Here is a 24028-nt window from a genome sequence, read left to right as displayed (position 1 = left end):
TGGCCAACGTGGTACGTGACAAGGGAGGAGTTTAGCAGACACATTTATTTGCACCCTGACTTCTCTCACCACAGCAGCAGCTCTTGCAGTAGGAGTGGAAGTGAACTGCAGCATTAGTGTCACTAACACCCACCAAAGCTCATTGTACGTGTCGGATTCTTACGTGACTTGTACCAAAAGCAACGGGAATATTGATCTTCTGTAATAGCCCCTTGTAACCCGAAGTATTTCAATAGCCTACATTAATCTGTGAAAACCTACATCTTGTTACAGTCTCAATTTTATTTAATTTTACTTTAGGCTAGTAGTTATTTAGGTCAATTCCTTGCCAGTTGTGATAAATTGATACATCATCTGTGATGGAGCAAAGCCGTGTCTGTATGCTCCTACTTGTACAGACTCTTACCTGAATATATTTGCATTAACTGGATTTGTGATATTGAACATAGAAAAATCAGTGTCAAAACTTGCAAGTCTCTCAAAAACCTGCAAATAATTTCAGAGGTAATATGTTTTCAAAGCATAAACCAATGTGCTTCTGGACCTTTCCTCTAACAATATGCTCTGAGGGTCGATTTTCCCATGTTTAAGGGCCAGATTGCAAATGTATTGGCTGGGAATGGAAGTAGAGTCATGCTCCAGCAATGATTTTTATTGAGTAACTATAGATGAGAAAAGGCAGTTACTACCTGGCAAAGACCCTGCATTTTAAGTTTTCTTTACAAACTCTCTCTCTGCCCAACCCTTTAACATGGAATTGCAGGAATTTATAGCGATATGTGAAAGAAGTTGATACTCAAAGCCAGTAGCTGCCAGACACCGTATTTCTTTCTAAACCTGTTATCAGCAGAGGGGTTCCTAGCACAGCTACAGCTGGGAGGGTGGCTTCATAGTCATCGAATACACACATTAGAGCTTTTTACATATCTCTGCCTCATTACTGGGCTGATAAAGTGCTGGCAAAACCTGAATTTGCTTCTGGCCTTGCTCTTCCCTTCCTCCTGGAATGCCACTGTGTGGTTTGTGGGTTTTTAATCCTAGTTTTCAGGGATTCATTTCAAGCAGTTACTAGATATTGCACATCGGGGACAGGACCAACCCAGCTTGCAGCAGGAACCTGCCTCTGCAGTTTGTGGGTTGTGATGGGCTGATCCTCAACTGCTCAAGCCAGCGGGAATTTTCCACTGACGAAAAGTGGGCTCTGTCCTGAAAGCAGCGGGTAGGACTGCTCTGTCCATGCTCAGTGGGTCTGTCCCTCACATTCACAGCTTACCTCAATCTATTTGTTTCAGCATTTTTTTTTCTTTTTTCGAAGACTGCATAAAACCTGCTCTTCACTTTGCCTCCCCCACCACCTCTGAGAAAGATGGTCTAGTTTCAAAGATGGGAGTGCTCAGAAAGTCAAAAGCTTATTAATAGCTCTCTGCCTCTTTTTAATCTATTCAAAAAGCTGTACAGTGTGCAAAGCTGTTGTGACATGAGTTTTCTTTTTAATATCTCACCCTTTGACTGTCAGTATTTAAGGAAAAATGAAGCTAATCATCAGTGAAGGCTGTAATGCTCCTGTTTTATAGCTGGTGTGGATCTCGACAGAAAATTTTGTAAGAGAGAAAATAAGAGTGTGTGTGTGTAAGTGTATGTATGCATCTCACAGTGGAGGTTTCACAGAAAAAAACCAAGAACAGTATAGTCATTAGCAAAATAATATCAGTAAGGTAAGGAAAATATTTATGTATTGGGAAATGGGGGAAAAAAGGCTGTTACTCTGTAAATGGTTAATCTTGTAACTTTATGATGTGTGCCCCTTTCCATGCAGAGGTATCAGCACACCCCCAGTGCAGTACTGCCCGGTCTGGCAGATTTTACTGAGGATGCCAAGTACAATGTCTGGGTGTGGACGGATTACCCTGTCCCCCAGGTAAGAGCCATCCCTGCTGATCATTTTCCCTTAAGCCTAAACTGACCTTTTGCCATTGCTGGAGCAACATTTCAGCCGCAGACACTCTTCAGTATGACTAGGGAAGCTAAGGCTGTATCCCTTGGCAGGGAGTTCATGAAAATTAGTCCAAGATCCTCATCCAGTCAGGAAAATCATGGAGAAGCTAAAATGCAGCTTATCAAGATGTGACAGGTGGGGCATAATAATCCACTATGAGTATTTTAATGTATGAAACCAAAGCACCAATTCACAGCATTTAGCCCAGTGCAAGTTATTACAGACGAGATTAGCAAAGTATGGGTGATTAAACACCAGCTCAACCTTATATGAGGCATGGAAGGAATTCCCAGAAGTGTATATCCCAAAACCAGGAGAGTCTAAAGACAGCAGCGACAGAAGCAGAAAGGTGGTAACAGGAGGGACCTGCCAGTTTTCTGCACAGCAGCTCCTCAGAGATGGCAGCGATGCTGCTAACTGGGGGTTCAGTCCCCATGCACATTGTGACCTCTCCCTCACTCCCCCAGAATACTCTGGCACTTTCTGACCTTGATCAACACTTCTCATGGCAGGTGATCATAACACTATGTGTATATATACACAGAAATACTGTATGTATGTATATACACACGCACATATGATCATCTATCTATACACACATTTGTGTATAGAAAAGAGAGTGTGTGTGTGTACATAGCTATGCATGTGTAATACAAAACAAACTTGCAAGACTCCTGCAATTTTGAATCTAGAAGGGGTATTAACACCCCCCCACCCCCCCCCCCCCCCCCAAAACTCAAATTATTAACCCTTCCCCACAACTAAAATCTCATTTGCAATTCACACACTCTTAAGCTTCGGATTTGGTTTGCTTGCCTTCCAGCTCTCAGTGCCACAGTATGACATCTGGCACAGCTGGAGCACTTCAACATGAAAGATCAAACACTTCAAAGAGTCTTGGAGTGGTTTTGGAAAGGGAAAACCCATTTGTTCTCACAGTCAGGTAAGGCAACATACTGGAAGTAATGTGTGGTACCCACAGTAAAAATAAACTAATGAATGCAAGTCAATTTAATGGAAATTTAAGGCAGGTTCTGACCCTCGATGACACAACTCAGTGAACGGTGTATGGACAGGCAAGTTATAAATGTATCACCTGATGTGATGATAATTGCACAAATGTTTGAAAATATGTTTCATGCTTTCATGTGGTACTTTAATAATTGCACATACAGAGGAAAGGTGATGGAATAACATTTTAAACTCTGTAATTAGCACTATAATAATGGTGGCTGTTTAAATTAGTTAATAATATTAAAGAGGAGTTCTGATATAATAACAGAGACACAAAACCAGGTAAGTGAGGGTGGCTTCCCCCAATTGTATTCAATGTAATTTTGTCTGTGGTTATAGAATTGTCCTGGATACCTTCAGAACAGACAGAAAAACATCATTTGCAAACTGAGGAGGAAATAAAATGGAAAGCTCCCCCCCTCCCCTAGTTCCTTAAAGATCAATTTTAATGTAATTTGAAAAGTTCTGATTTTTGGTACAGTTAATACTTTCAGTTTGGTTTCATTTCTGCTTTTGAAATACGGCTTTCTGGAGACCTTACATTAACTTCACAGATTACAGCTGACATTGCACAGAGGTACAAGGTATAACCCAAATATAAAAAACCATCCATTTCCATGCATGATTAAATGCTGACTCAAGGTACTGAAGTATTTTTGATCCCCAAAGTTTAATAAAATTGAGGACAGGCAATAAGGAGTCGCAGACAAATTAAAATTTATTGAGACAGACAAAAATGCAACTATTTCAGACTACAGTTAAGCATTTACAGTTAACCAAAGATAGCAAAATGCTCACATTCCACTTAATTCCTTATGGAAAAAGCATTCAGAATTTACTATGCAATTCTACTTACTATGATAGTCTACATCCATCTACAGTAGGGACATCAAACTGAAACACGTATTATTTGGATCTCTCCTTACAGATCTACACGGTTAACAGTAACGGACATCAACAGCATTGAGAAAAGTATAAAAAGACCAAAACCCACCTACTGTAGAAAGGGCTTTTTGATGTATAGTAACTGTACAAAGCAGTCTATGTATTAAAGGAACTTGAATGGCATACAGAAGGGACTGCAATAAAAGCCAACAAATGTAGGAAGCTAAGCTTGAGCGATCTGGTGGTCTGTATCAAGTGGTGACCTTAGATCTATGTCATTTGCTGCTTGAGGGGAAAAATGCTACAAAACTTCTAATATCAAAATATTCCCATGCCAGAAATGTACACTGAGACTAACAGACTAGGCTGGAGAGGCAAAGAGAAGCATTCACTAACAAACAGTGTTGTTTTAAATATAAACTTTACATTTTTAATATAAACTGTAGAATAAATATTAAATAAACACTTCAAATGGTTTAAAATAATAGTACAGAATAGCTTAAAAAAAGGCAAAGAAAAGGAAAAGGATTCTTTGTGTTCACAGCAAAGGCCAGTAATGACCCAAAAAACCCAACTGTGCTGAAATCTGAACTCAAGGAGATTTTGATTTAACCACGGTAGTTAAAAGGACACCTTGAAACATAAAGCAATACCTAACAGTATTTCATCGTCCCTAATATGAAAAGAAAATGAGATTAAAAATTGGGTTGTGTCTCTGAAAGAATGGGACAACTCTGATTCTATTTTCACAATGAGAAAATGTTTGGAAGGTCAATGACTTGATGCAGATGGGAAGTCCTCCTTTGCAAAAAGAAAAAAAAAAAAAAGAAAAAAAGGAATTAAAAGCTGGAAGCAAATGAAATCCTTTACAAAGCATGAAGCTTGATCTGGAAGAGCACTGGTTCTTGGTAGAATCGCTGGTTTCTTTTAAAGAAATAAAACATTTTCTTAATGCATCTTCCCAAATTGGACACACACACACATCTGCACACACATGTATGTGTATAAATGTATATATACAGACACGCATATATATACATATGTATATATAGGCTGCAGATCCCCCAGCCACTGGAGGATGCCAGTGGCTCACAAAAGGGCTTTGCTAACTAGCTTTGTAATGCTTGGGAACTTGCTCTCAAAGCAATCCATAGTCTGAGCTGCCCTTCCAAGCATGACAGCCCGTCTGCCCTGTTCCTGACTAGGCTGTGACACCTTGTGATTCGACACCACTCTCCTTAAACCCTCTTGTAGTCAAACCCAACTGAACTAGTCAATAAAACGGCATTTTTCCAACGCTGGCCCTGATTCAGAAGAACATTTGCACAACTGAAGCAGGTGACTGAATGACTGCCTGGCTGGGGTGTCTTCCTGAATCCAGGTCAGTGGGCTTAAGATGTGTGTACGTGTGTGTGTGTGTGTGTGTTTTGCTTTTTTTTTTGTTTCTGTGTGAAGGGAAATGTGCTACCAGGGTCATCCAAACAGCCAAGGCATCTGCCCTCTAGCCTGGCTGTGCTAGGCACAGAGTGCCATTCGACTGGGACCCACAGCATGTTTGAGTTCGTGAGTCTAAGAGACAGTAATTGTTTTATAGTCTAAGATAAAGACAGAAAACCTGCCAGTTCTCATTTGGAATAGTTGCATGTGAGAGATTACCTCTAGGAGAGGATCGATGGTATTGAGAAATGGATGGTGGTGGCGTGTCTGCTCACGTAAACTGAAGGATGTCCACGTTCACTTTTAAAGGCTTATTTAACAGCTTTTGTTTAACCATCTTGCATGTTTGCACGTGACACAGAAGGGCTGCAGCCTTGGACCCTGGAGCTGCCTGCAAGGGCTTGGTTAGACAGGCTTTACCCTGGTGAGGGGCTGGGCAGGAGAAGGGATTTATTATGTGGCCTTTGAAGTAAGGCATAGTTTCAGGATAAGCCAGTGCAAAGGGACACAGGACTGCGGAAAAAAAACATTTATGTGTAGAGAATGAGTCCAGTCAGGAGGATAAGCATAACTCTACTGATTGTGGCCCTCAGTTTTATGTCAGAGTGAAAGGGCAACTCTGTGCTTTAGGCAGGTTCTGCACAAGACAGCAGAGCTAGACCCAGAGAGTATGGGTTTAATTAATAAAATACCAGACGGAAACAAGCCACAATGTTGGCGAAGCAAGCTATTGATGGTGTTCAGTTGCTTCCCACAAAATCATACTATTTAAGGAAACAGAAATGCTGGTTGTATCTGTTCCTCTTGCAAGTCAGCATCATTTTCTATGAAAGGCAAGTAGAAAAAGCATATGTGTGTGCTGTGCAGCTCATGGACAATGATTTTTAAATAAATTTTCAAAAGCTAAAGGGATTTGAGGCAGGGCAGATTGCAGGGTTTTTGCAAATGACTGTGATGGCAGATTTCTGGGAGGATGTGGGGGCGTGAAACAACACACAACAAATTCTTCACGATTTTACACATCCTTCTGCATCAATAACAATTATGCAGGCTTGCTCTTTGTTCTCAGGTCATTGATCTAGATAAATAGGAAATGAAAGAGGAGAAAACAACTGAGCCTCTGCAACACATGGTGTCTGAAAGGAGTTCCTCTTCTGTGTTGCTTTTCTGATCATGTCTGGAAGCAGAGATCCTACACAGAGGGGGAGAGGGGCTGCAGAGCCCTGCCAGGCTCTGCGGTGGGCACTGACTTTGGAGAGGACTGAGGACCACAGCCCTTGGGCCAGTGTCCTGAAAAAATTGACTTCTGCCACCTAGCATGGCATTTTCCTGCTTTCAAGCAAATATGTAACCAGCCATGTTTTGACTCCATGCTGTCTCCACCTCTATAGCCAACACTAACTCAGAGGAAAAAAATACAATCTAATTAGTTTTCTGTGTAATAAGCACATTTTTCATTCTGCAGAATAACTCACAGGCAAATCACAGGCACTGCTAAAATACTTTTAGCTCATCCTAATGCAAGAGTGGGGTTAAGGTACCTCTTACTTTTTCTAAAACCAGCAAAAATAATAAAAGGTCACCACAGTATATTACTGCATGAGAGAACTGCAATGGGAAAGGACAAAGCAAATAATGTCAATATGCTGTGATACAGTTGAAGAGCTATGAATATATGGGAGATGCTGAGGGAATCACAGATTGTATTTTAACACTATTCTTTTTTTTACGTGTACGTATTACAAGTGTGCAGCTTGTCACACTGAGCAAAGGGGTTATGCTTCTGAAACATGACCACCTAGAGTTGCGTTTTTAAACAGGCCAAATAAATATTAACTATTTAAATTAAAGAAACGACAGCTTATTAGTTTTGACGGTTAATGTCTTTGACAGCTTTATAACTTTGGAATGAGGGATTGCTAAGAGTGAGAACAGGCAGCTCCATCGTGTGTGAGCAGGAAGCAGAGCCTGCGCGATGTTAGTGCAAATGAGTTCTGACAGAAGCTGAGGAACAGCTATGGAGGTGGTTAGGATGCTACAAATTCACAAAACACTCTTTCCTTGAACACTTTGAAAGGCAGATGGACTCTGTTCCCTGCCTGTAGGGCTTGGTCCGTGATAGCTGCAGGTTCTCAGCATCTCTTAAGATCAAGGCCATGTTCCTCAACCAAATAAACAGTGTCAGTGAGCTGATCTACGCTCTGGTGGAGCTTTGCCTTCAGTGTGGGCTGGACTAAGCCTGTTGGACTCATTCTCAGAGAACATAAAGAAGAGAAAATCCTGCTAATGGGTTTCTTTCTTGATTAAACCCCTGGCACTGGGCAGCCAGAAGTCACTATCCAAAGGACTTACTCTTTACCGAAACGTAACAAATATGGACTAGAAAATGAGGCACCTACTTTTCCTTCTTCATGAAAGAAAAATTGCTGTTTCTGATGTGATCCAGGTAACAATTTATGACACAAATTCTCTAACATGAGAAGGGCTTCTAAGCCTTATTGGTTTGTCGAGCCCCTTCTGTGATTCTTCTTTCACAGGATATATATTTCATTAGCTGTGCAAGTGTGGATTAAGACATGAAATGTTTTTGAAATGAAATTCATTGCCCCTGTGGATAGAACAAAAATCCCCCAAACCAACTGAACAAAAGCTGTATTCCAAACAGTCCTTGCTGGAAAAAAAAGTTGTATTTCAAATTAAATAGACTATACAAAATTAAACTCAGTAGAGAGGGAATATTTGTGCCAGGTACTCTCAGATACAATTGCAGAGATATGATGTGACTTGCCATATTGTGCAAAACGTGAGTCCTCATTATGATGGGCACTACCATATATAACCAATTTCATCATCCTTATCATCATCTTCATCTTCATCATCTTCATTAGCTGCTCTTACATGAATCTTCAGTTTCCCTTCTTTGTCTTTTTTTGCTGCTTCAGGTTCCTCTTCCAAATCATCCAACAATACAACAGATCCACCACTGCCAAAATCCCCTGAGGTTTCTTGCTCTTCTTCTGAAACAGGTGAGCGGGAAAGGTCATTCCCCCACATGACACCAAACCCCTCATTCATCACTACCCTTGTCACTGAAGCCACTGTCATTTACAATGTTACTTGTAAAATTTGTTGCTTCAGCTCTTCATGAAACAACCTCTAAATTTCAATTTTCATCCTGAACTGGGATAAATATATATCACTTTACTCTGAAAAATTTACTTGCATAAAAAGCTACGCATTGCCCTCCTCCTAGAGACTCGACTGGAGAGTCTCAGATCACATGCATGCAGGCCAGAAAATCATTACTCATTTGTAAATACATTCATCCCATCACTATTCTGTAAACCAGGCTAAAAATATTCCACAAATTGATTTTGAGTGCATAAACCATGCTCTGCAAATATAGCTATTCTGGGCATCTCAGACCTTCTAAGCCCCTGCTTTTTCTGCTCCTTCTCGAAGAAGAAAGCTGCATCCACTACTACCCCTGAAGCCCTCTGAAGGAATATGGCTGAAACCTTGCTTGCCTAGGTACAGCAGCTAATTGGTGATTTCACATATCTACAGAATGCTGTCCTGTCAGCAGTTTTATTGGGCTTGGTTGTTAATTTATAAAATTTTACACGTTTAGGCTTTCCTTTGTCTGGAAAGACATTACTCATGAAGTCCCAGTAAATGTGCATTCCAGAGTATACAGAACAATATACTTAATAACTATGCATAGGAATCCAATGGCCTTAATTTTAATATAAATTACTACATTTTCCAGGCTGGTAGCAAAAATATCTTAGGTTATTGCCTGTTAACTTCTGCGGCACCCCCCCAGTCCAAAGGACCAATATGTATATAAGGGCTCCATTTGTAGTCTGAATATGAAAATACAGGAGCACTTTGAACACTGGTAGTCATGTTTCCCTGTTGTCACTTTTGTTATCGTACTCCATCGTACAGCAGTGGCAGGGCTTACAACAGTGTTAATTCCTCTGTTGTCTGAGGAAAGCACATCATTACTCACCACAACTAACTGTCCCTTGCTTTCTTGAGCCAGCTATCTCATTCCCGTACTTATCGACACACCAGCACTGCCCTGTGCTGCCATGGCACTGCGTGGCTTTGTAATAACCTTCTTCATTGCACCGTGGGATGAAAGCACCTGAATAAAATATAAGGTACAATCAGTAATGCAAGCCTCTGTAGAAACAAGCAGGTATACTGAGTATTATGAACTTGTCACTTATTTACATGAAGTTCTTTACAACATTGGCAAGAAAATACATGTGATTATCTGGTGCCTAAAAGGGAGCAGAAATTGCATATGTTTATTTTCCGCCACCCTGGTCACTGCACAGTGCATAAATGTTTGTGCATAGAGAGCACGTGAAGGGTGATGGCATACGGTACTAGAGAGAGGTTCAGTCTGTCCCTGAATGATTAATATTCCCACAGAGCCCCTTTCAGATTTAACTCCTCGTTTTAAACTTTTCTTCCCAACTGGATTATTACCCTGACTTCATTAATTCTGCATTTCCCTTCCATTTGCACTCCTTCAGTGTTTATCATATAAGTCTTTCCACAACACTGTAATTATCCCTGGAAGGTATCTGCCATCTGCTTGCTATTCATACTAATCTCAAGCACAACTTCTGACTTACTGAGAGTTCCTATGTATAAAAGGAGAAGTAATGCATAAGCGTTACAGAGAGGGACAACAGGAGTTGAAGTCAGTAAGTCTTTGGATTTGAAGCCCAAGATCTGTCTCAAAATAAAACCAATATGGTTCAGCCTTGTAGAGTGTGGTTCATTCTGGCTTCTGCAGGAAGGGAAGCTCTCAGGAGAAACCTGTTTTATTGTTCCCACCATCTCCAGCAGATACAGTAAATGTACTTCAATATGAAAAGCCCTCTTGTCCTTCGAGATGAGTTAGCTTTATTCCCAGGGCAGGTCAGTACAGTCATTTTCCCTTCTTTGCCAATTGCTTCAATTTGAAACATGGCAGAAATCCACCCTTGCCCCTGAATTTCTTGTCTCAAATGATTTTTGAGAAAGTATTTTTCTCCTTTGTCAAAGATATCAGTGATTTACTGGTCATGCAGTAAATTTTTTAACTAGTTCCATGTGTATAGCATCTCTTCAGACAGTTCATGTGTCAAAGGGGCTATTTCCAGTATATTTCTCACAGAAAAAATGAAAGAGAAGGTGATGCCCAAATGTCATGAGATTTCCTATATAAAAGACGTAAAAGTGGAAGTCAGTCAATCTCTCTCTCTCTCTCACACACACATCTATGTATAAAGTGAATCCTTGAATTTCCAAACTCATGGCATTGCAGATCTTGTCTAACGTTTGAGTGCTGCTAATGTAGGTCTGGAAGATGAGAACAGAAACCTTTGAACATCTGCAGAACTCTTTGTATATCGGATCAGTTTTGGAGACCACTTCAACATCCATTAGTGAGAGTATTTTAAATAATTTCAAAGCATGATTTTACGGCAGGTTTGCTTATAGGTACCACCATTATGTTCATATACAAATGTAAGCATACTGATGACTACCCAAAGACTTACTTTCACTATTTATAAAAAAATCGTTCTAATAACCATGTATATGTATTCGCTTTTGCAGGCTTTTGTAAGTTAATGCTCACTGTCCAATCCTTTATTTCAATATTAAGGTTTTTTTTCATATTTATGCTCATGTCTTCTCTCTGTTAAGCACTCCAGGCGTTTATCAGACTATAAACAACCTTGGGAAAAGTGCTCAGGTACTGATTTTTGAGCTGGTGTAAATCAACATAGCTGTACCTGTGTCACTAGAGCTCCCCTCTTATATCAGATGAGCATCTGGCTCCAGGGAAGAATCAAAGGGGGAATCTCAGTGGCGTTACGGGGTGAGCGGAGAACGGCCTCTGCATTTTAAACTGTCTCATGCTTTCTCTCTTCCTCAGGCAATGCAACCTTTCCCTTCTTTGAAACAGGAATTTTTGCACAGTTTCACTGTGTTTCTTGTAAGGTATTAAAATGTTCCACACTGCCCGTAAAAGCCATAGATTTAAAAATAAATTATGGCCCAGGCTCACTGCCAACATAACTGTGTGTGGAAGGGATTCACACTTTGGGTCACAGCGAAGAGTGGAAGATACTTTTCCTTCTGCATGGGAAATCTGTGCCAATTTGCATGTAACACTGGAGCTTTAAATATTTAGCTATGCATACTAATGTCACAGTATTTTCCAACCATCAGAGGGAAGATTACAGCATGTCCTCTCCAATGTGTCAGATGCAGGTGATAATCTGGTGAGGATAGAGAGTCACTGGGAGCAAGTGTTGTACAGTGTGATGATCTGTCCCGTAAATCCTACACAAATCAGTCCCCGTGTTCATTAGAAATAAGCTCTGGCTACAAGCTCTGCTATTCTGGAGCATGGCATCCAGACAGCCCATTTAGTGGGAACATTTCACTCCATAATTTGGTTTGGCATCAGAGAACACCTGCAGGTTTTGGAAGGAGAAATGAGTTCACATTTCCTCTCCAGAGGTTCTTGCACAAGTGTGGAGAGTACTGCTGGTGGACCAGCTTTACCATTAAGCACTACAAAATGTTAGTCACTCTCCACTGAACTGCCTCAGGCTAGTGAATCCTGCTTCCCCCATCTCTCTTCGTCCCACAGAGTATTTAATTATTCCATGCAAACTTGAGCAGTGGTGTTGTATCTATATCCTCTTTATGGATCCAGACCTATATCTTTTTTTTTTTTGGCATTATTTCCTTATCTTTATAATACTCCCCTTCCTCAGAGGACATGGGGAGAATAATTATATGCTAAAGATAGTGAAGCACACAGGTAAAAGCCTACAGAATTAAGTGCTAGCTAGCACACAGCTCCTTGTATTAGCTATTATGTTAGCTGAATTCACAGAGCTGATACAGAAGAAAACAGTGACGGGAGCAGAAATTTATTACCTTAGTGATGTGGGAGAAGCATTATCAGGCTGCACAGTTGTATGCTCTAAAAGTACACTCTCTGCAGTTAATTGTACTCTAGATAAATCTGGTAGGAAAAGATGAATAGTGCTGTTTACTTTTTAATTCCATCCCCTGGGATGCTAGACTCTATTTGAAAGCCTCCAAATTCAACATATCTAATGGCAATGGCTTTGAAGTACTTTGTTGCAACTGTCATGTGTTTTGAAAAATATATAGAGAACAAAATATCAAAAGTCATCATTTTTTATCAATGGATACAAGTTAACAGAAATCTTCTTCATGCGTACTGCCCAGACTGTAAATGCTGTGCTCTATATGTCAGGGACAGAGAAGGAAAGAGAATAATTAAGGGCTAGTTTCTCTGAAAATATTCATCTCTCTTTTCAATCTTTATTGTTGCTACAAGTGTGTTTTTTGTCACGTGTATGTTTTGGTTTCCATTCGCATGATTTTTCAGTCAGTGAAGAGAAAAGACAATGTTTTCTGTTGTATAAATAGCTATGAGATCAGATTAAAATCTCACAGACCAGTGCCATTATGCAGGCAGACTTTCAAGGCAGGTGAAGCAAAGAGTTCCTCTCTATATTATAATTTTCTAGCTTGTGGAACAACCTGTACCTGACACTTCTTGATTTGTTGAGCTTAGCCACTTTCATCCTTCATTTTTTTCAATACAGTTGACTAGAAGTTATTTGTGGTAAGGGACCATTCTTTCTGCTTTTACTTTGTCATTTTACTCCTGCTATTGTGATCAGATCCCAGTGATGTGCTACAACTGCCTGCATGTCGTACTACCTGCAATATAGCCATCATTTTTCCCTGCACACCGGAACAAACCACTTATGTTTCAACCTAGATGACATTTATTGCATATAGCAAATAACAGCAAAGCATAAAATAAATATGGGATAGCCAAAGCTATCAGGAACTGGGCTTCTTATTCTTTTAGGTGGCTTTGAAAATCATGACACCCATGAGACAGAGAACACCGTGACTTCCTCTGCCACAACATGCATTCGAACACAAATGCAAAATATTTACTGAATGGAGCACACATACAACTGAGCAATCAATCCTCCTTTCGCTCCCACAGCTATGAACAGCAGGAGCTGTAACTCTGAAATATCTTAATCTTTATGTGAACTTGCTATGAAAGGATGATGGAAATAAACCATTGTCCCTGTGGCCTTTGGGAATGTTTATTCTTATTTTAAAGCAACGAATCCAGGTTGGGATTGTTCATAAGGTACCTGAACATTGAGTCCAAATGGCAATGGCATCTGGGAACGGCAGGGTTTGGCTAAGATGAGCTTTGCAGAAGCTCTGTCTGCAAGGTCTGCTAGTGAGCATCTAGAAACTTTGGACTAAAATCTGAGAGCAATCTGAGAAGCAGGCTGCAATCTAAGAAGAAGCATTGCAGCAGAGCTGACAGGCATGCTCTGTGCTGCAGCAGTGACGCTGTAAGAACCTGACCTGGGTTCTTGCTGATGGGCCTGACAGCCTGGGTCTGAGGTAAGCCCGACTCTTCAAGGGTGAAATGCAGTGCTTTCTGTAAACGGAGACTTTAATCTGTACTGGTATGCCTTGTGTGATTTGGCTGTATGTACCTAAATGCACTAGGACAGAAGTTTCAATAAGATACCACCACATATACACTAGGCTACATAACACTGTGTGATTTTAGGGTATGGAATTAATTACCTTACATTTACTCAGTTCAATGACCTGATTTTTAAGCAATTAAATGGGAAAATGCCATATGGGGCACCTAATTTTAGATATTCATCAGAGTAGTGTAAGTTATGAATCAGTTCAGGCTCCCAATAGTCAACAGAGAGAGGGGCAGGCATCATCACATCTTACTGCATCCTGCAGCGCTGCCTAAAATGTGATGATATGAATTCCTGTTTTCAGATACATGGAATATACTGAAATATTTTTAAGGGTGATTACACAAAACTGAACCCCAAAGACTGCATGCATTGCATCATAACTGGAAGAAGACATGAACCTGCACTGTGGCACCTTCAGTCACCCTTCAAAAATGGGAGGCTTGACTATCAAACAGCCTCCATACTTATTTTGACCTACGAGGTGATGAAGCTCTGTGCAGACGAGGCTTTGCTTTTCTGGAGAGCTGTAAATTAGTTCTGAACCCGTTGCCATGCTGACACCTGTTCTGTATGTTGCTGTCTCATTATTTGTTTAATTTCATAGTGTCAGGCCTACACTCCGTGGTGCATATTCCTGACTCAAAACATTAGTCTCTAATTGAAAAACCATTACTGCATATAAAGTTACAATAATCACAGAAGCTTTAATTAGTTGAGTAAATGAATAACAAGTAATCGAACTTACCCAACAGACTCTTCCCTCTACTTAGCTTTTGAATTCTATTCATTTCATTCTGGCAAGGAAGACCTAAAATATAATGTATGAGAATCAGTTTCCAGATGGTACGGGACAGACTCTGTAATGACTGGCTTCACTACTGACATGAAATGTAGACTACTATACACCTGGGAACGAAAGAAGCCCATATGCTGGTACTGTACTGCAAAACAAATTTATGTCATTAGCTCCGCTAATTAAAGAAAAAAAAAAGCAACACACTGTAGTTGAGAACAGTGTTTGGGGGCCATTTTCATTGTTAAACCATTCTTCCTCTCTTTTCACCAAACTGACATAATGTCAGCTCTTTAATTTATGATTTGCTAATTGACTATTTTCTGCATTAATAAAAGAGTAAGTTCTTGAGCTTTCTATCAGCAATAGAGCTTATTTCTAGACTATGTGCACTGGCACTTACTGCTTCTTTGTTTTCACGATCAAGGTACATTGATGTAGTTCATCTGTGACATTAAACATTGTTACACAATGCCCTTTCACACCAGTGCTGCAGAAAAGAGCTTTTTAAAGCAGCTGACTCCCAATTACCAAACTATCTCTATACGCAGGTCAATCAAACCTGAAACAGAGGGAGACCCAAACAACTTTCTACTGCAAATCGCACAGCTCACCGCTCGGCTTCTGGAAGCAGTAGCACCACTCATTGTTTGAAAGCTTTCCGTCTTTGAAGGAGTCGCAAGAGTTGAAGAGAGGCTTGACGCATGGCTCATACTTATCCAGATAAATGGCACTGATCTCCGAGGGATCCAGCAGCAGGTCATAGTTCATGTCAAGTTTGTTGAACATCCAGCCTAAGGAATCCTTACAGATTGGTAGTATGCTGGTGTCAAATCCTGTAACAAGATAGGCAAATATCCCCTAGTGAACCCCAGCACACTCACTGTGCAGGAATTATTGCTAAGCTGAAGCCTTTTTAATGTTTTTTGGCTGGACTCTGAACATTAACCTGACTTGCCCAAAGCAGAACAAAATTCTAAGACTGAACTGATTGTGTAAAGCTGAAAACCCAAGCATGGCTACAGATTAAAGCACACTCACACTCACTCACACTCTTTAGGAGTTGTGGGGTGGGGAGGGCTGAGATCCATAGCTGATTACTGTAATTCAAAGTTATTTCTACTCAAAAAATTATCACTTTTTTTTTTCTGTCCTCAGCCCAAGTGGGTTGGCCTTGTTCCAAGAAACTGAAATGTGATGAGAAAAGGCTGCATCCACTCTATTTTCAAACTAGACTGAGTCTGAATGTGATTTAAATCCTGTTTTCCCAGATCTGTTTCTACTTCCCTGATCAAATCCCTTCCTACTGTGCTCTCACCTTCCACCTCTCATCCTAGCTTTTCACTCTTCGAAGCCCTGCCTCCTGCAGTGGACAACAAAACCCTTTGATCTGGATTGCGAGCTGCCTGGGGGAGGCAGGGGGAGAGAAGGGATGAAGCATCTCTTTTGCTTGCACCACCGAAGAATGGCACTGCTTCACCTGGGAGCTCCAAGGAGCTGCACGTGCTCCTGTATGCCCTACCAGCACCACTCCTTCTTGTGGCCTCCAGGATTGTGCAGCAATAGTGGATTCTGCTCTTCCAGCACTTTGGAAGCCATTGTCGTCATTCATTTTAATAGCCCAGATCCTTAAAAGACTGCAGTAGCAGCAGTGGTTATCACAGAAAGACCAAGTCATGTGTATAGATACCCACAATGTATATGAGATACGTGCTCCAGTGTCCTGCAGTCTCCACAAAAACAGTGGCGTTGCCTTCTTTCACAAACAAGACACGACATTATAAATCCGTACTGTCACTATTTTTCACTGCTTGGAATAAATATGGACTGATTTCCAAGTTATCTATGATGTAAAACAGAGAATTTGTCATGCAGAGCTAAGAAATCTGATAAGGGTATTGGTTTCAACGAGGACTCAGAAACACACACACGTTGGCTGGGATTTACAGGCACAGAGGGTACCTGAGCCACGCACCCTGGGCACCTCACGCTCATGCTGTTTCAGCCATGTGTGGTGACAGGCTGAAACATTCTGCCACGGGCCACATGGAGAAGCCTGATGGGCTTTTTCCTTTTGCTGCACCTTTCATTGAAAGAGGTCAAGCTTAGCCTTATTTGCTGTACATGTCAAGTCTCATTTCAGGATGCTGCTTTATTAAAGTGCAACCTAAGGTGTTGCTGGAATCATGCTGACAGTTTGTCCAAGCTCTGCAGCCTACCTGCTATTTTAAGTATTAATCCAAAGGAGGGCAGTGCTTTATGCTGAAAGCTGTGCTTTTTGTATGCAACTGCAGCTGAAGGTTGTCAGTGACATGGAGGAACAACCAGAAGGGTTAACTAATGGGAAGGTTTATGTCATTCATAATACATGTTTCTCTAAGAAGGGAAGAAGGTAACACCATTTCCTCAGGGCTAGAGACAGCTCAGGCAGGGAAGAGAGAAATCATGCTGAACATTTCATCACATTTTTCTGCTGTTATCTCCTCAATTATCTAATTGAGTTTGAGCACAGTGAAAAAGAAAAAGGCCATGTGAATAGATGTAGGGAGGAAGCCTGCTTGCCTTGCTGAAGCAATTAAGACTATTGACTTCGATTATTTTATTCATCTGAAGAAGGCAAGATTCGGTCACTGTGCAGTCTCTTGTTGAGTGAAAGGATTAAGAATCCTTGACTTTGTCTTTACAAGGCACCGAGGAGCAGGGCACGCAGTCCTGCCTTGGGTGGGTGTATGCTGTTCCTGAGTCCCCACCACGGGGAAGCTTAAAAGTAGTCAAACAGGCAGGGGTGGATCATTCACTTGCCTAGTGGAGCTGGGATCAGCACATGCTCCAGCTATCCTAGTTTAACAGCTTCCAGTGGAAAAAAAGCCGGGTTCCATTGGCCACTCTTTTCCTGCACAGGGCCCCTCTCTGGTGATGATCTTTACGCCCTGTCGTGGCACTTACTGCTGCTAAGGTGAATAACTACAAAGTCTGTTGTACAACCAGTTGAGTCCGGTACCTGTTGATCAGCCCTGTGCGTCTCTGAACTGGCAAGAATCAGTGCAGGGAGGAGGAGATCCTGGCATGAACTTGCCCCTGACAGTGTCTGTGGATTATTTCTGAGTCCTGTTTTCCTCCCTGCTGGGAAGTCTTTATCTGTGTGTACAACATGCACTGAGGGATACAACAGCAGCGTGCCCTCCGTGCTGATCTGTCTGAGCAGATCACAAGATAGTGACTGATGTGAATATGAGGCTGCTCTGTGACATACCATTGGGGCTTGGGTGTGAGATACAATCATGAAAGGTTACTTACAAAGACAACTAATTACATTAGTTGAAGAGTTTTTGATTGTAATTTCTTATAAACAAGGGAGCTTTCACTGTTGTGAGCAGAGTTCCAGATTAGATTTATTAAGAGGCTGTATTATTAAGCAGTGCTGGATTATTAGACAGTGTGGTCTGGAAGTCTTTAAACATTACAGTGGTAGGAGTGACAGAAAGCGCTCAGCTAGATGGTTATTATCAGTGAAAAGGTTATTCTTTAATTGTCCCTCAATATGTGGTTGAAGGTGAATAGTAGTATCTACCTCCACTTCGAATTGTCTCATGGAAAAGCTACTGCCTGTAAATCACCAGATGCAGCACTGCATCTGCAGTCCAAACCCAGCAATCCTGGATGCTCTCCGCACCCACGACAGGCATGCAAGCAAAGCGTGCCCTGAGTGTGCAACGCGGGCTCTGACTTACTGCGTAACCGGGGCAGCCGATGGAAAATGGTTCTTGGAGCTCACTTACCTTCACTGGGAGGTCACCGCGCTCCCATCAACTCGGTGAGGCCAAGTGATGTTGAATTAATTAACTCCTTTTTGGAGTCTTTTGATATACTTGCTTATAAATATGATGCAATATGCTGAATGAAATAAACCACATACTGTAATTACGTAATGAATTAAGTGCTTGGTTAATAGGCTGGTCAACAGACCCAGAATAACAGTAACCTCAGTGAGAACTTCTCTGTGTCTTTCTGTGCATCAGCTCAGTGCTGCAGTGCCCATGGTGGGAAACAAGAGAACGGTGCAGGCTCCGTATCCCTCCTGCTCTTGGCTCCTTGGCAGAGGCTGCCAACACAGGTGCCAATTAATGTCAGTTGTGGTGGTTGCTCTCATTTGGACACCTGCTCACAAGGACGATGACTGAGACCATCATGTTTCTCATTCCGACTAACAGCTGTTCAGCACCCTAACAACTTTCATTCACTACAGATCTGGAAGGAAATCAAACCGGTGACCTACATGTAAGTCTCATATCCCATTAATACATAAAATGCTTCACCTCCTCTGAATTAAAATGGAATTAAATTAAAAAAAGTCTTTAAGTGAAAATCCTAATTAAAAATAAACATACCTCCTGGCACATAAAATTATTTTCCCCTTTCAAGAGTTGACTTAAATGAGCCAGTTTTATTTTATTAAAGTACACTACAATTAAATTAACAGGGGAATAATTAACCTAATTTCCCCCATCACTTAAAATAAAGGAAGGAGGAGAAGAAGTGTTCCCCAGAAAAAATCCTTTATATTGCATAGATCTCTAGTAAAAGAAAAACAACTCCCACTCCAACCAAAGAGACTATTCTAGATACTATACGGGAGTGTTATGAATTATCAACAGGCACAGGAGCAATTTGAATCTGATCTTACTACCTAATTAGTTTTATTATTTCCTTCTGTCAAAGCATGTCCCTGAGTTGCTTATATTATTTATTGAGGAGATTTCAATTGTACAAAGCCTGCAGAAGACAAAGTTTCTGGCCTGTGATGCTTTGCTAGTATCTGGCAGATAGCTCACTGAATGAAGGTTTGAGATTTCAAACGCAATGAGTTGTCCTCATCCTTTTCCTTTCAAGAGAGTTAAAAAAAGCCAAAAAACAACGCACTTTTTCTTCACCTGGGGGTGAACTTAATACACTCAAAAAGCTTATTTACACTCACAATAACATCTTGAAAATTTAATGTAGCATAGAGAAATCTCTGCTGGAACACCTTCTCCAGACAGCTGATGTGTCCGAGGCATCGTAGTCATCGCATCCCACCATCTGTTCCTTTTACTGCCACAGGGGCATACCCAAATGGATTACTTTGAGGATGTGCATGTCTTTTAAGACTTTACAGGCATAACCAAACCAGTTCAGTTTAATGAAGTAATCAGCTTGGTGAGGAGGGCAACACATGCAGAGCAATAAAAAAAGGGAAATGTGTACATTGGAGTGTATTTCCAGAGCTGTGTGTGTCCTGTTTGCCAGGATTCACACAAATTCTTTTTTTCAGCGTGGGTACGTGAATTTTGCTTTGAATTCTGAACCCTGTTTAAGACGTTCCTCGTTTTTACAAATGTTTGATGTTGAAGTTAGAGGAAGCCAAATACTGCCGCCCTTACTCTGTGTGTATTTTCAGTGCTACCAGAGAGATTTGAAGCTGTAGAATTTGGCACATGCAGATTAATTCATGAATACTGTTGCAAACTCTTAAAAAGAAAAACAAGCCCAAGTTTTGTGGCATTCAAGAATGTTTTAGGCATCTTGACTCATAAAGTTTCTTTTTTTTTTTTAAACTGACATATAAGAAAATAAGAAAATGTGCCAAACTAAGTCAACATTCTAAAAATGAACATTGTTGAGATCAAGTGTTTAAGATCATCAAGGCAGCCTTTCATATAGAAGCTGCCAAGAATCAAACTAAACTAAAAAGAGATAACAGCTCCTCTGTGAATCAGAGCAAACACTGCAGAATTACCAGGAATGTTTTTCTCACTGAAATTGCTTCAGGAAAAAAAAAGACCCAGCACCTTTAGGAATGAATTTGGTCTTTGGCCTTTGGTAAGGTCCTCATGAGCAGCTCAGAGGTCATCTGCATGAAAAACATCCTTTTGACATTCTGATAAAATGAGATTTCATGTGTTTCTGGGTCTAAAGGACTTCAGACGAAGTTTTAAGTCTCTGGCATTTTCTGTCATGGGGTCTGAAATGAATTCACATCTCAAAGCCATGATTAGCTGTAAATCCAGTTGTCTTTCTGCACTATGGTTCAGTTTCCTCTGCATGATAATATCCTTTTTTGGAGTACCGTTCAAGAGATAAGTAGCACGTACGGTTTTAAAAGTACTGACTTTGTTGTAAATACTATGGAAAGTAAGAGACGTATGAAAAAGATAATTTACACAGAACATGGCTTGTTTCACCACATAGTTTTAAGATACAATTACTCGGCATTAATGAGGTCTGGATATACTTTTGAGCTTGGTGTATATTCTGTTGCTTTAGGAAGAGGCAATCTATTGCTACACAAGCTCAGAAGTAGCACAGAAGAAGAGTGGCTGTGGAGACACAGACCAACAGTAAATATCCATCCTTACGTGCTGGGTCTGTTCCACTGCATCTTTAGCCTCACACTATGGGGAAACTAGGCACTGAGGCCAAAAAAAGCTGTAAAAGGGAGCACCTGACTGAACCCTTTAGTTCTCTGTGTGTGGACACTGGCTTTAGAGAGCTTGTAACAAAGAATCAGGGCAGTGAAGTGAAGGTGAGTCACACACCTAGATAAAACTTGTGCATCCTACTTTGCAACCCAAGGGCCCGTGTGTTTTGGGACATACTATTTAAAAGGATTAATGAGTCCTTACAGAAAATGAATTCGCATCTGCTCTCTGATGAACATGACCTCTTTTGATGCTGTTATCTGAATCTTTCCCCTCCCTGGTGGGTAAATGACATCAAAATCAGTCATGTTGGCTTAACCCACAGAGACTAAATGTCCTCTAAACTGTTCATTTTCTTCCTTTCTTTTTAAAAAAAAAGCATCAAAGGAAGCAAAGATGGTGTTATTAAATACCTGGGACACAACAGATTCTAGCTTTCCACACCTTTTAACTATTCCAGCTCTGTGGCTGCGATGTGGATATTTTAATTTTTTCTTTCTCTTATATAAGGTGAAATTGAAAATAAAATCAAAGTGAGTCTTTTCCAACATTGGCATAATTTTCCCTATGCTTGCATGCCACATTTTTGGCTCATGCCACTGGCACTAGGTCAGAAAATGCTTGGCCATAAACTGGGGGGGTAAGCATACGCCACTGCCCATCCCCGAGAAGTGATTTGGATGCAGCCACACTGATTTGGAGGGTCATGGAGTTTAACTGTTGACACGAACTATGTCATGCTAGTTAACCTCAGGGCTTGAGAAAAGTCCCTGAGCAGTTTTATTTACGAGTATAGATGTGACCTCCATGCCCTTCAGACACAGTTATTTGCCTGATTAACTTGTAAAGGTCTCTGTCTCTGACTGCCAGTTTTTAGAGCAGTTTGGGTGAGAAAGAGTACAGAGTGACTGCAGCTCCTTTAGAAAACTGTGCAGCTATTTATTTGGAGGATCTGATCTCCTGCGTACCTGCTTACTTGCTGGGACCTAGGCTTGACACGACACTGTAGCACTAACAGTTGTGCTCAGCCGAATGCTCCCTCAGGCTGGGAAGCTGCCTACAACACTCAAAGTTCAATGGGAAAGGTGTTTTCTTACTGCCTTGTGCCGTCTCCGAGCTTGTTGGTTTGATGACCCGATTTGCGTCCTCGTGAAGAGCACCAAACCAGTCTTTTAGTCGCGAAGCGAGATTCCTCAGTTCTTTGTCTGTGCAAGCTAGAAAAAGAACAAAGCACCAGGCTGAGTCAAGAGCACCAGTGAAAAACCCTTCTCGAGACAGTCTATTAGAAAAATATTGTTTATGGTTGTAAGGTCCTTCTCATTAAGAGCTCTGAAATAGAAGAGAAGGTTAGGGAAAAGGATGGAAGTTAAAAAGAAAATGTAAGTCATTATGAATTATAAGTTGTACTCAAGTACTTCCTTGGTAGCTGACATGATTTGTGATGGAAGAAATGACACACAGAGCTACCCGCAGGTTCTCAATTACAGCTATGTGACTATTTAACTTAAATGTTTTCACCTTTTAGGATTTCAGAGAAAAATATCAGCCAAACAGATGGGGAGGAGGGACATACTTGCCTCGACATACTACTCAAACAAGATGCTAGGAATAATATATAACCACATTTGGCTTAGTATAAGCCTATTATCACAGTAATAGGAAATATATATACTTATTTATATACATACAAAAGAAAATTGTTATGTTGCTCTAGTTCTACTGCAAATGAGACTTTGCCACCTCTGAAGGTTGTCAATTCCATTTTGTTAGCTAGGTAAAACATTTTCTTATAAATTTTTACTGAGAAATATCTAATTTTCCAGAAATTTCTTCCAAGAGATTAATGTCCAGCTGAAGCAAATGTTGTTAAGGAAGAAAGCTGCATTAGTCACCAGTTTCCGTCAGAAAAAATACTCTTGTTTTTGTATCATGCTTAGTGCATAAAATTCACATGCTCAGACAATATTATTCCTGCTGTGCACTCATTCTACATTTTAAATGACATTTCTTGGAATACAGAGCAAGATTTTTATGCCATAGAGGCAGACATCCTTCACAGGGCAAGCCACAATATGTCTTCTCCAATTCACTGAACATTATAATATTCCTCCTTCCACCTTATTGAAGAACAATTGAGTCCTACGGCTTGTCTTCCCAAGTTAAACTCACTGCTCCAACGACTGCAGTGAACTTGCTGATATCTCATGGCTGTGGTGAGTATTCATTTGTTCTCACAGGGTTTTTCTGGGTCAGAAATAGCTCTGAAGTTAAAAATAGGACATTATAGCTTTGTCTAAGTGGAATGTTTTTTAGCATTTGGGGATGAGGGGGAGCAAAAGAAAGATTTCCCCATTTTTCTGTAATGCTGAAAGAGTTTGATAGATTTTCCTATTAAGGATAAAAATATGAAGATCACTGGACAGGCTGAGTCCAGGTAAGGAAAAATCAGGTCTTAAAGAAAAAAAACAACAATTAATGTAAAATAAATGGAAAACAATGCAATATTAACTGCAAAGATACTGAAAGTTACTGAAAAAGTTAATAACTTTATTTTCTCACTTAAATGAACATTATGTTTTACTCATTGTAAACTATCTTATCTTTGCAAGTTAAGACAAAAATCACAGAGTGATAGGATTTTGGGCCCATCATGCCATCTTTTCTATAAGGAACATCTCACACTGCTGTTGTTCCTTGGCTGTTACTCACAAAGTCTTTTATCAGAGAAAAATCACAACAGAAGCAATAGCAGAACAAATTCCATCATCCTGCCTGTAACAAGTTTCCCATCAGGCGATGCTGCCAGAAAGAGTGAGGTGGTAGAAAGAAAACGAATTTTATAGGTAAT

At 40.6% G+C, this 24028-nt stretch overlaps 1 protein-coding gene across 1 annotated transcript in view; it reads right to left on the bottom strand.

Annotated features, from left to right (window-relative positions):
* Positions 1 to 3710: 3710 nt before the first annotated feature.
* SPOCK1 (SPARC (osteonectin), cwcv and kazal like domains proteoglycan 1) overlaps positions 3711 to 24028 on the bottom strand; it is a 322581-nt gene continuing 302263 nt past the window's right edge. The window contains exons 7-11 of the mRNA XM_074838874.1: positions 22278 to 22394; positions 15337 to 15558; positions 14675 to 14737; positions 9348 to 9485; positions 3711 to 8349 (exon numbers count right to left, since the gene is read on the bottom strand). Of these exons, the coding sequence (XP_074694975.1) occupies positions 8159 to 8349; positions 9348 to 9485; positions 14675 to 14737; positions 15337 to 15558; positions 22278 to 22394 (731 nt within the window). The 3' untranslated portion in view covers positions 3711 to 8158. The remainder of the gene's footprint in view (positions 8350 to 9347; positions 9486 to 14674; positions 14738 to 15336; positions 15559 to 22277; positions 22395 to 24028) is intronic.

Source organism: Strix aluco, chromosome 13, assembly GCF_031877795.1.
Source record: "Strix aluco isolate bStrAlu1 chromosome 13, bStrAlu1.hap1, whole genome shotgun sequence".
In the NCBI taxonomy this organism is placed as follows: domain Eukaryota; kingdom Metazoa; phylum Chordata; class Aves; order Strigiformes; family Strigidae; genus Strix; species Strix aluco.
The sequence above is the reverse complement of the archived record's forward strand: the minus strand, read 5'-3'. Positions and strand labels throughout refer to the sequence as shown.